The sequence below is a fragment of the Protopterus annectens genome, chromosome 14.part0 (assembly GCF_019279795.1).
Source record: "Protopterus annectens isolate FY-2018-M chromosome 14.part0, PAN1.0, whole genome shotgun sequence".
Lineage (NCBI taxonomy): Eukaryota > Metazoa > Chordata > Ceratodontiformes > Protopteridae > Protopterus > Protopterus annectens.
Window position 1 is genome coordinate 744193631 of NC_056748.1, and position 15104 is coordinate 744208734.

General features: G+C 37.5%; 1 protein-coding gene across 1 annotated transcript in view; it reads right to left on the minus strand.

The window, feature by feature from the left end:
* The window catches only part of LOC122788722 (glutathione peroxidase 3-like), a 163707-nt gene that overhangs the window by 60184 nt on the left and 88419 nt on the right, over positions 1-15104 (minus strand). Inside the window, exon 3 of the mRNA XM_044055613.1 lies at positions 14487-14617. Within this exon, the coding sequence (XP_043911548.1) occupies positions 14487-14617 (131 nt within the window). The remainder of the gene's footprint in view (positions 1-14486; positions 14618-15104) is intronic.

A 15104-nucleotide genomic window follows, 5' to 3' on the forward strand; every position in this document is an offset into this window, starting at 1 on the left:
ACATTGGATCGGACCATTTTCATATTTTTATTTAATCGGCTAAAAAACAATTCACATTGTGTATCCAAGTCAGAACCACTAGTCTCCAATGTGTGTTGCGAACTTCGGACACCCAAACCAAAAACAGATAGATCATCCATATCTGATGATAACCCCTGAATTAGTGGTGATAGTGCCATAATTAACCCTAAAAGACCAAATCTTAAATAACAATACAAAATATAACTGAATGTATTAAATATATAAACACAAACAAACAATCAATACTACGACAGCTAATAAGAAAAATATATATATAAATACCAAGGGACACACAGAATGGTACTCTATCACCGATAACAACCAATTGCTAAGCTCATTCAGGAAGAAACTAAAAAGACAGATATACAATAAACAGTCCTGATATTCTATATACCATCATACTGTGTATATGTCTTAAGGATACAGATATCAGACAAGTTAACAAATACCATGAGCAGCCCCAGCGACATAAATAAAACTTTCCAGTCGCACCACTGCGTATTTGTATCCTCACCGTATCCAATAATTATATTATAACTTCAAAAATAAGCTTCCAATCCAGTAATTGGAAAATTCAGCCAAATCAAGAGTATGTATAACCACATACAAAATATATATAAAAAATATATATAATCAAAATTGGCCTTTTAATTCCCAATTCTGTGAGCTCTGGAATCTGTGTATTGCTGTCGTAATGGTAATAGTAGTTATGCATATATAAAAAATAAAAAGTATATAAATATAAGATGAGGTCTTATAGGCAAAAATGGTCACCCAACAAAAAAAAAAAATTTCGTCTTTGGAGGTATATAGTATATATAAGCAAATAAAAAAAGCATATCCAGATGGATATAACAATCCTAAACCAACAGTATCTCTGGGTTAAAGAACAAAAAACAGTTCCCAATATGTTGTCCCAAATGCTGTTCAGTTTAAAACTGTATAGAAATTAAACAAGAACCTATAAATTCCTGAATAACATCCAGATAAACTGCGTAGTGTCATCAGATGTTAAATGTATTGGTCATTAAATATCATACATAATATATCCTGATACCTTAGTATCGGGTCATACGTGCACCTGTCGCTTTGACTAACTTCATGGCACCCATGCAAATGGAGAATAGTTGCATGACCGACGAATCATACACCAATGCACTATACGAACACGTACACAAATGCATGGATCTCGCCATACCCAATAGAACCAAGATGCTCTCCTCAAAAACAGGAAGCCAATCTGGTGGTCCCCTGCCATAAACAAACTCTACAACAGAAGAAGGAAACTGATGCGGAATAAGGTGAAGTTCTAAGACTGGAAAAGCTCCCTTATCAGCCTCAAATAAAGGTTGAGATCCCTCATCAAATCCTCTAAAGCTAGCTATGAAAACAGAATTGCAGCAGATAGTAAAGACCAATCACAAGGCCTTCTATAGTTATGTTAAGAATCTCCATAGCAATATCTAGATTTGCTCAGAGCTACTGCACAATGGTACCTCCTATATCGACCTAACAGATATTAAAAATATACTGGCCAACAGATTCAATGCCAACTTTACCCCCACCCCCCAAAGGACCAATCACAATACCAGTAGATTTCCAGACACCCAGTATTACTGGTGCACAGGTTAAAACAGCACTGTCCAAGGCCAAGAATACAGCTTTTATGGGACCTGACAGTATTCCTGGCTGTGTTCTACATGAACTACATAGTGAACTGGCAATTCACCTGTGTGGCCTGTTCAATCACAGCCTCATCTCAGGCTTTGTCCCTACTGAATGACACACTGCTACAGCTATCCCTTTCCACTAAGGAAGAGTGACTACAGACCCCAGGAATTATCACCCAATTATCCTGACGAGTCTGATATGCAAAGCTATGTAATACATCATCATGGACCTAATAAACAAGGATATAGGGAATCTTCAAACTCTGGATCCTACACAGTTTGGTTTTGTGAAGGGTGGATCATGCCTGCTCAACTTGGTTGACTTCTATGCTGTGGATGAAGGCAAGGTGGTTAATATAGCCTATCTTGATCTGGCCAAGGCCTTTGAAACCATTCCTCACTCAGGAATCATAGAAAAACTCACTAAGCTAGGCATCAACCCAAATATCACTAGGTGGGTTGCAAACTGGCTCACAGGTAGAACCCACAGTGTGAAAGTAACTGACTCCAAGTCAGACTTCCGACCAGTCATGAGTGGAGTCCCACAGGGTTCGGTCCTGGGTCCTCTCCTGTTTGGTATCTACTTCTCTGAAGTCCAGGCCAACACGAAGAGATTTTGGCTGACAAAGTTCGCAGACAATTGCAAGTTAGGAGCTATTATTAACTCCCCAAGTGATAGTGACAAACTACAGAAAGGCCTCAGTGAGACCAAGGACTGGTGTCAGAACCACGGCCTTAAGCTCAATGCCAAAAAATCTGTTATCACCCCCCTTGGGAAAAACCTGGTTCCCTTGAATTACCACATTGATGGTAGTCCACTGAACACAGAAGGCGTTATAAGAGATCTGGGAACACAGGGTGACAGCAACCTCTTTTTTGACCACCATGTTGCCACTGTGGTCAAAAAGTCCTTCTATGTGGCACATCTCATTACTAAGGGTTTTGCATCCAGGAAAAAAGAGGTCATTGTTTCCCTCTACTCTTCCCTCATTAGGCCAATTATTGAGTACAATGCCCCATTTGGCATGTACCTCACTAGACACCTGCAACAACTGGAGAGGCCGCAAAAGTACCTCACAAAGAGGATCCTAGGCCTTAAACATTTGTCCTATATGGACAGACTCAAAAAACCCTAACTATTCTCTGTCTCATATCGCCTACTTAGAGGCGATCTCTGCTTGACTTACAAAGCCATGTCTGATCCACCTCTGTTAGAAATGCTACATCTAAAGAAATCCCAATCCCACCGCACCACATGCTCCAGAGACCTCATCCTCATTACCACAATCAACAGAACATGCTGGAGTGACAGGTTCATAACCCAGAGACTGCCCATGCTCTGGAATAGACTTCCCATACATGTCAAGCAGAGCACCTCACTGGCCCTCTTCAAGAGAAATCTTGAGTGGATGGGAAATAAAAAATTCACCCTGGGGATCACTCCAGTGGCTCTACGCGACAGAGGCACTAGGAACTAAGGTCGGGTGGCACGATGCCAGGGTAATCCTATGGGCTAGGCTTGTAAAGACTCCAGGGCCATTAGCCTAGTACACACCTATGAACCTATAATTATTTCCGTGGGTTTGCAAATGAGACTAGTCACACTAATGGGCCTGTAGTTTCCAGAATCTGCTGAAGGTCCTCCCTTATAAAGGGGAATACCCGTCACAGTCCTCCATTCAAGTGGCATAAAGCCTGCTTTAAGACTATAGTGAAACAATGTGTCTAGGGATCCTGATAAGTTGCATTTTAGACTGTTCAGGAGGCATTCTGGAATGTTATCAGGGCCCACTTAGGCCATGTTCTTGGCTTTAGTGAGTGCAGCCAGTACATACTCTCTAGTTATAATTGGAAGGGTTATATTTTTGTGTGTTTTTTGGGGGATGGTTGGGGTTGAATAGGGGGTAAAGCTGGAACTGAATTGGTCTGCTAACAGGTTCAATCATTGAAAGTGGCACCATTAACCACCAGTTCAGCACATTGCTGTAAGCTGCCCTTGAGGTTTATGACATAGCTGTAGCAGGCCTTATTGTTATCTTACACCTGGGAGGCTATATTAACCTCAAAATTGGCTTTGCCTGACTTAATTAGCCCTCTTAGTTGCCTATTTAGTTTCATGAGAGAGTTTTTATCTTTATGGGAATTACCCTTGATTTTTTTGCCATATTTTTTCCTTTTGTTGTATTATCCTGTTTAATTTGGGATGCCACCAGGATGGCTTGTTTCTGGCGATAGTCCTGGGCTTACTTCTGGTAGGTACCGCGGGCATTTTTTAATTTCCCCAAATCTTTTGGGTTTCTAATACCATGACGGGAATATACCCCATTTCTAAGTCAAAGTATGATTAAAGTTCATGAAATTAGTATTGTTTCAGTCTTTGATGTCAGCCAAAAGTGCTCTTTGCAGCACCCGCAGTGTGCCTAGTAATGACTCCTTCTACAATTTGTACGGGGTTACATGGATTGGTAACATATCTAAATACATTGTAGATTCTTTTTTATAAGACCAATTGCTCCTACTGTTATTGGAACAGTTGTCTGGGTATCTTTCTTCCACATTTCTCTCGTTTCTGCCTGCAGATCCTGGTATTTTAATACTTAGTGTCTCTGTGTACACAAGACACTGTAGTCATTGCATGTGGAGATTTCAGTGATCAGTACTACTTTTGTCTTCTTTTCTTGGACCACTATATCTGATTTTCTAGCATGTCTCTTTTGAACTGTTAGTAATGGGCGATCTCATGTGATATGAACTTCATCATTTTCTATGATGCTTTGTGGCTCATGTTTCCAGTGTTTTTCAGCCACTTCAGTACCATAATGTTTGCAAAATCCCTAGTGCAACAGTCTCGCCTCATTATTATGCCTTTCAGTATACAGTCCTTCTGCCATTAGTGTGTCGCAACCAGCAAATAGGTGTACGACTGTTTCCAATTCGGTTTTACAAAACCTACATTTGTCTATTTCTCCCACATGTTCAATGGACTTTGTAAACCAGCGTGTACGTAGCCCACTGTCTTGGGCTGCCAATATTAACCTTTCATCTCTTGATTAGAATTCGCTTATCCTTAGCCATTCCTGCAATCATTCCTGATCTATATGAAGTTCTTCCAGAAGTTTTCTATACTTGCAGCTATTACCATGAAAAAGGAACACTCAGAAGGAGGCAAATCCCAGGACCAAAACTTTAATATGTAAAACGGCCAAACCACATAAAAATTTGCAAAAAACACATATACACATGAACGCACTTTAAAACACTGCGTTTTCATTTACAAATATATAGACTTCCTCAGATAAACTACAGCTCTCTTTGTGAGACTTCCTATTCATTTTCCACATTGTTTGTGTATTTCCATACCCTGAGTCCCTTAGACACTGTGGAGTTTAATGCATTCATGCAAGTAGGTATTATCCAAATTTAAAAATTTATATTTAAGGGACAAAGTTTGTAACTTGTTTAAATTTTCAGCGTATGCATTATTTTCTGCATGTGCAACTTGTAATACATTTTAAACAGTGCTGGCTTAGAAAGCCAGGTTTATGAAGTACACTCACTGGCTTGCAGTCCAAATCAGATGTGCCACCTCCGTTTCTCTGAATGTTAGTTTCCACATGTTGTACATGATTAACCTCATTGGGAACATTATCAGCATGACTGGAATAAAAAGTCTTTTGAGTAGCTTGAAAATCCATTGCTGAAGCATTAAAAATGCTACTATTTCATCCATTGTCTTCCATTTCTCTTCCTGTACATTTGTGTTGAAGCCAAGCCTCTTGGTAACCAGGTAAATAAAGTTTTGAGGTGGGTCCCATTAAAGAATGACAAATAGGAGTTAGTATATTAACTGAGTCAGCTGGCCAGTCAGGGTACTGATTTCACTCTTGTCACCGCCCCCATATGAAACAACACCCTTGGCTTGAGATTTCACATCCATCCTTCAAAATAAACCACCAAAAATGTACAAAAAAGGAGGAAGAGTGTTCAAGCAGCAATCAATACCACGAAAAAGGAACACTCAGAAGGAGGCAAATCCCAGAACCAAAACTTTAATAAGTAAAATGGCCAAACCACATAAAAATGTGCAAAAAGCACATATACACATGAATGCTCCTTGTAACACTACGTTTTTGTCTACAAATGTACAGACTTCCTCAGATAAACTACAGGTCTCAACAAGCACCCTATATAAACCCACATTAATAAATCAATTAAAATTCCATTAATCAAAAGGAATATAAATATGCTAAATGACACCTTACACAAACACATATTTGGAAGTTGCAGTTTTAAATACTATTCTCAATAAATATACACATTGCTACCCATAAGTACTTTCAAATGTGATGTATAACTATAAATCCTTTTTGTTCTTGTATTAAAATACCAGTGCTGAACAGCATTAAATAAATATTTATTCTAAAGTACAAAATGTAAAAAATAATAAGTGTATCGCAGCAAAACAATAGCTCTGCTTTGTCATAATTTTAAAGAATTACATAAACGATAGAAATGAAAATCAACTGTTAAAAAAACTTTTTAGTATTAAATTCCTATAACTTGGCTGACCTCATTTTTAAAACCGAAGCAAGGGAAATCATATCATTCAAACCTGGCTGTTTATTTGCTTCCAGCACTATTTGCCAGTAAAGTTCTTGATATCCATGATCCACCCCTATTGCCAACAGGTACTTTTTCTAAAACAAAGAATTTAAAACTATACCTCAAACATACGAAAGTATGTTTGTAAAGTGCATTCTTTGAATTGTTTTTCTTCACATCGTACATATGTTCATACATGCGCTTTCTAACTTTTCTTTCAGATTTCCCTACATAAAATGCTCCACAGGTTTCACATAACACAAGGTACACTATCCCTTTTGTGTCACAAGTGTAGTAAGAACTCCCTATAATATACCTCTCTCTACTTCCTAGAAAAATATCCATAGTATTAGAAACAAATGGACATCGTGGACAAAATCCACATTTATAAGTTCCTACTTTTCTATTAGGGTTAGATTTTACTTGTCTTTCTAAAATGTTTTTTATATTTTGTCCCTTCCTATATATATATATATATATATATATATATATATATATATACATATATACATTTAAAGGGACTTGCAAATATTGTGTGTAAATCTGACAAACTAGCAAATTTATTCCATTCTTTTTCTATTACCTTTCTAATAGTGTTTGCATCCCCATTGCAGTCTGTAATAAATGCACTTTCAAAACCTGCCCCTTCAAGATTATCTGTTTCATTCGGAGTTACAAGGATCGTTCATGTGTATATGTGTTTTTTGCACATTTTTATGTGGTTTGGACATTTTACATATTAAAGTTTTGGTTCTGGGATTTGCCTCCTTCTGAATGTTCCTTTTTTGTGGTATTAGTTGCTGTTTGAACACTCTTCCTCTTTTTTTGTACATTTATACTTTCAACTATATTTATGCTTTTTACACATTTCTTGCCTTCTCATCTGGTCCTTCACCTTATATTATTTATTTTGTTTTTTGGCACATTCAGTTGCTGCCTGATTTTTATCTACTTCTGGTTTGATTTCCATTCCTGCTTGACATTAATATGTTTCTCCTAAATTAAGCAGAGAAGTCTTCTTAGATTTATACTCCTCATGTTTCAAAACTTTCACTACATTTGGATCTTGTGAGGTTAGTAGATATGTGTGGAGTCCCATGATTGCAAATCTATACATGTAATCAATTTCAAGGAGGCCCATCCCTCCTTCAGAACGGGGAATATATAATCTTGGTATACACTGATTTTTATAGATCATTTGGTGAGCATGGAGCATCCTTCTTGTTTTAATATCTAATCTATCCAGCACTTTTTGGGGCCAGTCAATCACTCCAAAACTGTAAGTTAGGACAGGAAGAACAAATTGGTTTATAGCTTGGATCTTGTTCCTAGATATCAATGCTGTTCTTAGGATTAATTTAAGTCTTCTAAAGTATTCCTTATTGAGTTTTATTCACATTTTTTTCATGTTTTATTGCTGATCCTTCATCAATTCCCAAGTATTTATTCCCTCTTGCTCAAGTTTTTTTTATATCAGAGTCTTGTCCCAAACTGATGTTTTCCTGGTGCTGTAGTTTTCCTGCTTTAAAGGTTGCTTTTGCACATTTATCAAGATCAAATGACATTCTCATATCATCTGAAAAAGTTTTGACACCTGCAGCTGTGCTTTCAGTTCCTTATCTGATGAGCTATACAGTTTTAAATCATCGACAAAGAGAAGATGAGAAGTCTTTAGACTTTCTTATTTTCAAGGAGCGAAATTGTAGCCATGGCCTAAGTTGTTCAGTAAACAGCTTAATGGGTTAATGGCAAGGCAGAATAGCAATGGTGACAAAGTCACCCTGGGAATATCCCCCTTTCAATTTTTATCCCTGGGATAATAATCTGTCCTTTATCATGCCTTAATTGCAAAGTGGTGTGCCACTGTTTCATGGCTACTGCAATATAGTCAATCAGTGTGGGGTGTATCTTATACATTTTTAAGCACTCTTTTATCCATGAATGTGGGATACTATCAAATGTTTTTTTGTGGTCAATCCATGCCACACTTAGATTCTTCCACTTTTTACAGTTCTCCACTATAACTTTGTTTAACAACAGACAATCCTTTGTTCCATATGACTTTCTTTTATTACCCTTTTATTCTACTGCTATAATTGAGTTTTCTTCTAAATTACTATAAACTCTGTAAACAACAATTCCAGTGTATAGTTTATATGTCGTTGGAAGGCAAGTTATTGGTCTATAATTTTAGGGTAGCTTCCAGGTTGACTCTTAATTAGGAGCATTGTTTTCCTGATGTTAGCCAGGTTGGTGTCTGTTCAGGGTGCACATATATATAATTCTTACTCATGGCTAAATTTGTGTGCAAAGATGTTAATACTTTTATCCAAAAGTTAGGTACTGCATCTGGGCCTGGGGTTTTCCAATTACAAGCTTTTCTTAACTTTATTTCAATCTCTCTGGCTGTTACTTCATCCCATTTCATATCCTGTACTTTTAAACTTCTTATTCTTTCTTTTACTTCTTCTATCCATTTAGCATCTTTGTTATGTTTCACAGGATCTTCATAGATACTTCTCCCAAATGTATCTACTTCCTGTTTTTTGGTGGTCTTTCAATTCCTTTCACCTTATTTCCCAGTTCTGTATAAAAGTTTTTTGGGTCATCCATAAATTGCTTATTTTGTACTTTTCCCTTATATTTATCTGTGTGTCTTCTAAGATTTTCTTCCTGTGCTGAAATTTTTAGTTTGTTATTTGCGATAGTGCATGATAGTTCCTGGTCTGTTCGAATACTGTGCATTGCTTTTATCACATCTATCTTTTTTAGTATTTTTGTTGATCTATTCCCTCTTCTGTACTCTTCTAATGGTGACACTTCTTGTCTTAATTGCTTTATAGTTTTCTCTATTTGATACTTCCACAATGGTATTCAATTTCTCCCCTTCCTTTCCTTCACTACCCTGTGTTCTTCTGATAGAACTTTGTCAGTTATTAATTTAGCTGCACAGTAATATATTCTGTTTACTTCTATTATATCACAATGATCTCTATGGACAGTCCTAATTTGTTTTATCAGACTTCTTACTTTTTGGGTTTTATTGACCTTCTGCAGTCTATTTCTCTCATTGATCCTAATATATATCTACCCATGTCCATTAAATCAAGCAACTCTTCTCTTAGCTCAATTTCTTCCAACCTGAGGGCACATCCCCTGTTTTCCATTTCCTTACATAGAAAGTTCTATAGCATCTTCCTGTGGCACCTTCTTTTCAGTTTCATCCTGTGCTACCTGTTGCTCCGTCATATGGGAACTCACTGGCCTATCACTCCTCAACATTGACTACGTCAGAGTTTCCACAGTTTCCTGTTCATTTCCTTGCTGTCTAGCTTCAAGTAAACATTTATACTGGTTTCCTGTGGAAGACTCCAAAATATCTTGCTATGGCACCTGACCAATTGCTTCCTGTTCCACTGGTTTCCCCTTAATTTGGATATCCATTGCTCTATCCTGTTGTGGTGCTTTCTATATTGGATTTTCTACACTGAATCCTTCTCTTTGCAGGTGCTCCATAACCTCAATTTAAATTTCTTTGACTTCTCCATTACTAATCTCCTTTTCTACTTTTCCTCTTAGTCTTCTTATTTTTTTATTGTAAACTTTTCCATATCTGGATGCCTTTGCCTGTATTTTTCTTCGAATATCTTTGGGGATGCCTTCTCTATTTTAGTTAACTTGGCTTTCTCCTTTGCATAAATATTGAACCATATCAAATCTCTCTCTTTCCCATGTCCATATTTATTTTTTATAGTTTTCAAATATCTCTAGGTTTTGTTGTTTATATTTTCACACTTCCTCAGATGCTTCTTTTTCCAAAAAAGATCAAAGTTTCTTGATATATATACTGTTTTTCAAAAATATGTTTTATTAATGAACGCAAATTTTTACTTGAAGCTTCTGACAGTTTTTCTTGGAGTATTTCTCTTTCCTCTAATTTCTCTTTTAATCATTTTGTATCGCTTGTGTCTGGAAATTCTGGGCTTTTTACATAATAGTAGCAATACATAATTTCTTTCTTAACCTCAATACTCCACTCTGTCGTCTTTATGGCTCTTCTTTGGCCTATCAGTTTTTGTGATTTTTGTGAACTGCTACTTACTTCTACAACAGGGAGGGGACATCCTTCCCCTGGGCCTGGCCCCATTGTAGGAATGTTTCTGTATTTTGAGGATTCTACACTGTCATTTTTTCCAGTCCTGGCACCAGTGCGCCTACCAGGATTGGGCACTCTTTTTTTATCCTGGATCTTGTGCACCCAGCTATCTTTTTTTGTTTTGACTTACTTCTGCCTATGATATATCCTATATAAATACAGTCTATATATCAGTGTCGCCTTGGTGAGAGTTTGTGAAAAACAGGGTCCACCTCACGAAGGTACTCACCAAGACTTGAGGATGAATTCAATTTCAACACTACTACTCTCCTTTGCTTGCTGACTTTTCATCTCTCCATTAGGACCCCAGCCCCATAGCCTCTATGCAGCCACTGACATGGTTTTTGAGAGCAATTCAGCATAGGCAGCTGTATCCTTGGTGTTTGGAGGGGCATTGAATTTTGACAAACCATCAGTTAATAAAAGATAATTTGCCTTTGAATATGTCTAAGTATTAATGGTTTTAATGGGATTATGGAGCTGATTTTGATTTCAAAGGAGACAGCTTTATGGTCGGACCTTACCAGAGAGGATGAGCCATTGGGGGTACAGCATTATCCCATATTTGTGAGCATGAGGTCCTGTATGTTGGAACCTCTGATGGGTGTATTCACTATTTGGTCAAGGGTATTTGTATTTACGAAGTCCAGGAATCTCTGTGCCTGTAGATTTGAAGCTGTGTAGGAATTCCCAGTCTATACAGGGATAATTAAAGTCTCCCATGAGTAGGGTGTTAGATAGGATGGTTAAGTGTCTTCAGTAGGTCCAAGTTTACATTGTGAGTTTATTTGGACATGGAGGGTGACCTATACCTGGCTAGGATATGGTACGGGATTCTGTCTGTGTTGATCTGCACTTAGAGGAACTCCAGCACATCATCCTGTTTGACCACCCTAGAGTCATGTTTGTTATTGATGCATATTGAGACATCTCCACCTTTAACCCTTGTCTGTGCAGCTACTAGTTTAAAATGTGGAAGGCACTGAAACCTTACACTTCCAGGGTACTCTGTGCCACTGTAAACCATGTGTTGGTAACTGAATGCAACTTTTAGCAGGTAAATGATCAGCAGAATATAAAAGCACCGAAGCAGAAATTGAACCAGTTCTCTCACTACTGAACTTCTACTACAGTTTAAGGCAGCAGACTATGCAGAAATTTATCAGTAGCACTGCTTATGGAAAAAATGCAGAAATAATTGACTAAGGCACAAATCTGGCAGTAGTAATACACAGTCCTGCCACAACTGTGAATTAAAATTCAAGACTATTGCCTAGCAGGGTTTAAAATAAAAATGGATAGCTTTCACAAGTAATTCTACTTCTGGAAATAGATGTGCAGAATAATGCAGAAACTACTAATTAAAATACAAGACCAAGGTCCCAGAATAAACTAAAAAATGCAAATGAATAACCTTCTTGCTAAAACATGGAACAGAGCAGAAAAGTACAAACAGATATCACCACACAGGTCACTTTAAGTGCAGCTTAAATATTTAAGCAGAACTGAAATAATTTAATTATCTTTCCTTTTTGATGAAAAAATAGTTACGCACAGTTCCACACTTCTCCAAGTCTTGTACAAAGGCACCACCAGATAGTACCGGAGCACGTAAGGGTACCATCATGGAGTAGTATCTCTGCCAGTCAGATGCTTTTCACCCTGATTAGTCACAACACTGCTCTAGATCAGAGTGTTGGCAGACCAGTGCTATCACAGATAGATCATCTACCCTTTAATAAAAAATAATAACATACATCAGAATAATGTCAGATAATTTCTTGGTAGTGGCTTGAATTAGCAAATGTGTCTTATAACTACTCTGTCCCAGCATCAGTGACACTAGTGTAGATTAAATGATGCAGTACCTATACATACTACCATCTTAGAATAATCTTAAATTAGGAAAGCTTTCAGACATACAGTGTTTTGCATTTATTGTCATTATTTTAGGTCTGTCTAGACACAGAGAATTGCCTACTGTCATCATTGTGTAGCTCTGAGATAGGTACTGTTCTGTTTTCAATGCTATAGGGTAGACCACAATCAAAGCACTACATACTGCTACCAGGAAAAGGCAGAGCTGTTTGTTACTCAGAGGCTTTGCTTTTGTACTTTACCGTGTAACCATAAGTTTTAACTTACTTGCACAAGAATCAGGCATAAAGCTAGAAATTATTGAGGGACAAAGGTCCAAAATTCAGAGACATTTAATGTTACTGCAATAGAACAACATATCGTTTTCTGAATATTAAGAAGTGACTGAATGTAATCTTTGCTGATTTACCTGAAAATGAAACAATTTATGAGGGACATGGAAAAACAAGGCAAAATCAGAAGCATTATGCAAAACCAGGTTCATTTGAGACCTGTGTGTGTTATAGGTTAGAATGCTGCCAGAACAAAGGATGTAGCCATAAGGGATTAGCAGAGTTGCCATGCACATGATCAGCTGTTCATCAGTGGTTGTTCCACAGTGTGAATGGTGTCGTATCAGTTTACATTGCTGTTATATAGAATAAGTGTCATCATTCAGGTCTTCTTTTCTTTTGTTAGTAACTTGCTATGTGTTGTTAGTAAAACAAAGCATTATATGCAGTCATCAAGAAGCAGTGCAGCACAGCAAACAGATGCTTAGGTACTGATCAGTGTCAGCATTCCTCATATTGGTCACTGCTGCATTAACCTTATGACACAGTACCACATGGTATTATCAAGGACGGCCAGAGCTATTAGAGAAATGTCCTTCCCTCTCATCAGTCGCAGTGCCAGCACACCATGGGGTACCAAAAGGCAGTAGCACGATTCCCAGATAGATGCCATTCATGTCTTTCCTGGTGCTGGTGTAGGTCAGAATGGTGCCACAGCATTATTTGTTACCTTCAGTGAGTTCCCTATCTGCAAGTAGATGTTGCAGTGTACACACTCATCACTGGCCTAGCCATTGCTCATAACGGGATCAGAGCACAGCATGTAACTGTCAAACTGCCGCTGCAATGAGGTCAGTCTGCCAGACTTCATTGCTAGTGTCAGTGCGCTACAAAATACAGCTGCTGAGTAGTACACAGATTCTTGGACCTTCATCAGTAGTTTTGCCATGAGTCACATTCGTTCCAAATTGCAGATAGTCTATGCTCCCTCTTATCTGTGGGAGTGCTGTGTGTTGGAATGCTCAACAACACTATGTACTGCCACCAGTCCTACACTTTGTAAACTGGTATTCTGCCTCCAGTAATGTTAGTGACATATGTCACAAACATGGTACAGCAGCTTTCTTAATGTTTAATGTTTTTATCTCATGCTAATAAAAGAGTCATTTATCCATGGTGCGCTATAGTTGTTAGTCTTCGTATTCAGAATAAACTGTTTTTTTTTCTTTTTTAACATTTAGGGGAAAGTTTCTTTTTGCTTTGTAACATTATCTTGCATTTCATGTGTAAACATTTTGATACCTTTTAATGTAGGTTTTCATGATTGCTATAATGTGGCTAACTTTAAAATTCTAAGGAATGAAAGCATGTATGGGTATGACCATGTACTGTTTTTTAGCAATGCTGCTTGTAGCTTCATTGCTGCTGTTTCTTCATAGCACAATAGTAATGTAATATCTCCATTTGCAGATATTACTTTACATCTTTAGAGATACCACCCCAGGCAGTCATTTGTAATGCACTCTGGAATTATTGTTTTATTTCCCACTTCTTCACTTCTTACTTCTCTACTTCAGTCACCATATGTTTAAGCACTAGTGCTGTAATCCACATAAGTACAAGTCAGATTCATATCGACAACTCATTGTCCTTTATGGCATCTCTTAGCTTTACTGTCTGACACTTCACTGTTAAAATGTGTTTAGTTGTCTCTTCATTATGTTTTTCGTATTCTGTAAAGTTTACCTCTTTTTCTTTCTTTATGTTCCTGCTACGCTTTATTTCTTCTTTTGTTGATCAAATAATTTATTGGTTAATTTGTTTCCCACCTCATTAAATCATATTCTATCATTCACATCTGACACACTTTTTCTGGTGAAATCTTACCTTAAGGAATTTGTACAAGGGGGATCCATTGCCTCCATTTACTTCAGTTTTGCCAAATATTGGAAAGCGTGGCACAAATCCATTACCTGGTCTGACATGTTTCAGCAAATTCAGAATTTCTTCACTGTTCTCTGAAAAATATGAAAGAAAGAAAGAAACATTTTTTAAGCAGAACATGAAAGAAATTGGACTATCCGCCTTAGAGAAATATCTTGCTAGCTAGAGTTCACCATTATCCTGAAATTTGCCATAAGTGAACTGTAATTGCAATCAGTTCTGCTTTAATGTAATGTGGACTGGGGTGATAAACAGTCATCTCACTTGATGGCATTAGACTTTTAGGTAAGGGACAACAACATAAATTTTTATCGGGTGCCTATGAATTCTTTGTGATTTTATGTTGTAGTCATCTGAAATGTCAGGAACTGCTAGAGTGTGTCCCGAAATATGAAGACTGAATAGCCAAAAGAATGGACTTGTATTTACCAAGTATGAGATGCCGTTTCTCAGCGTATTCCCTATTCTCTGAGGTATGGCAATCTTGGAGTTGGTATATATCAGTTTGAGGGTTATGGGGGGAGGTGCAGAGGTGTATACCCCCCAAAAGGATTTTTAAGG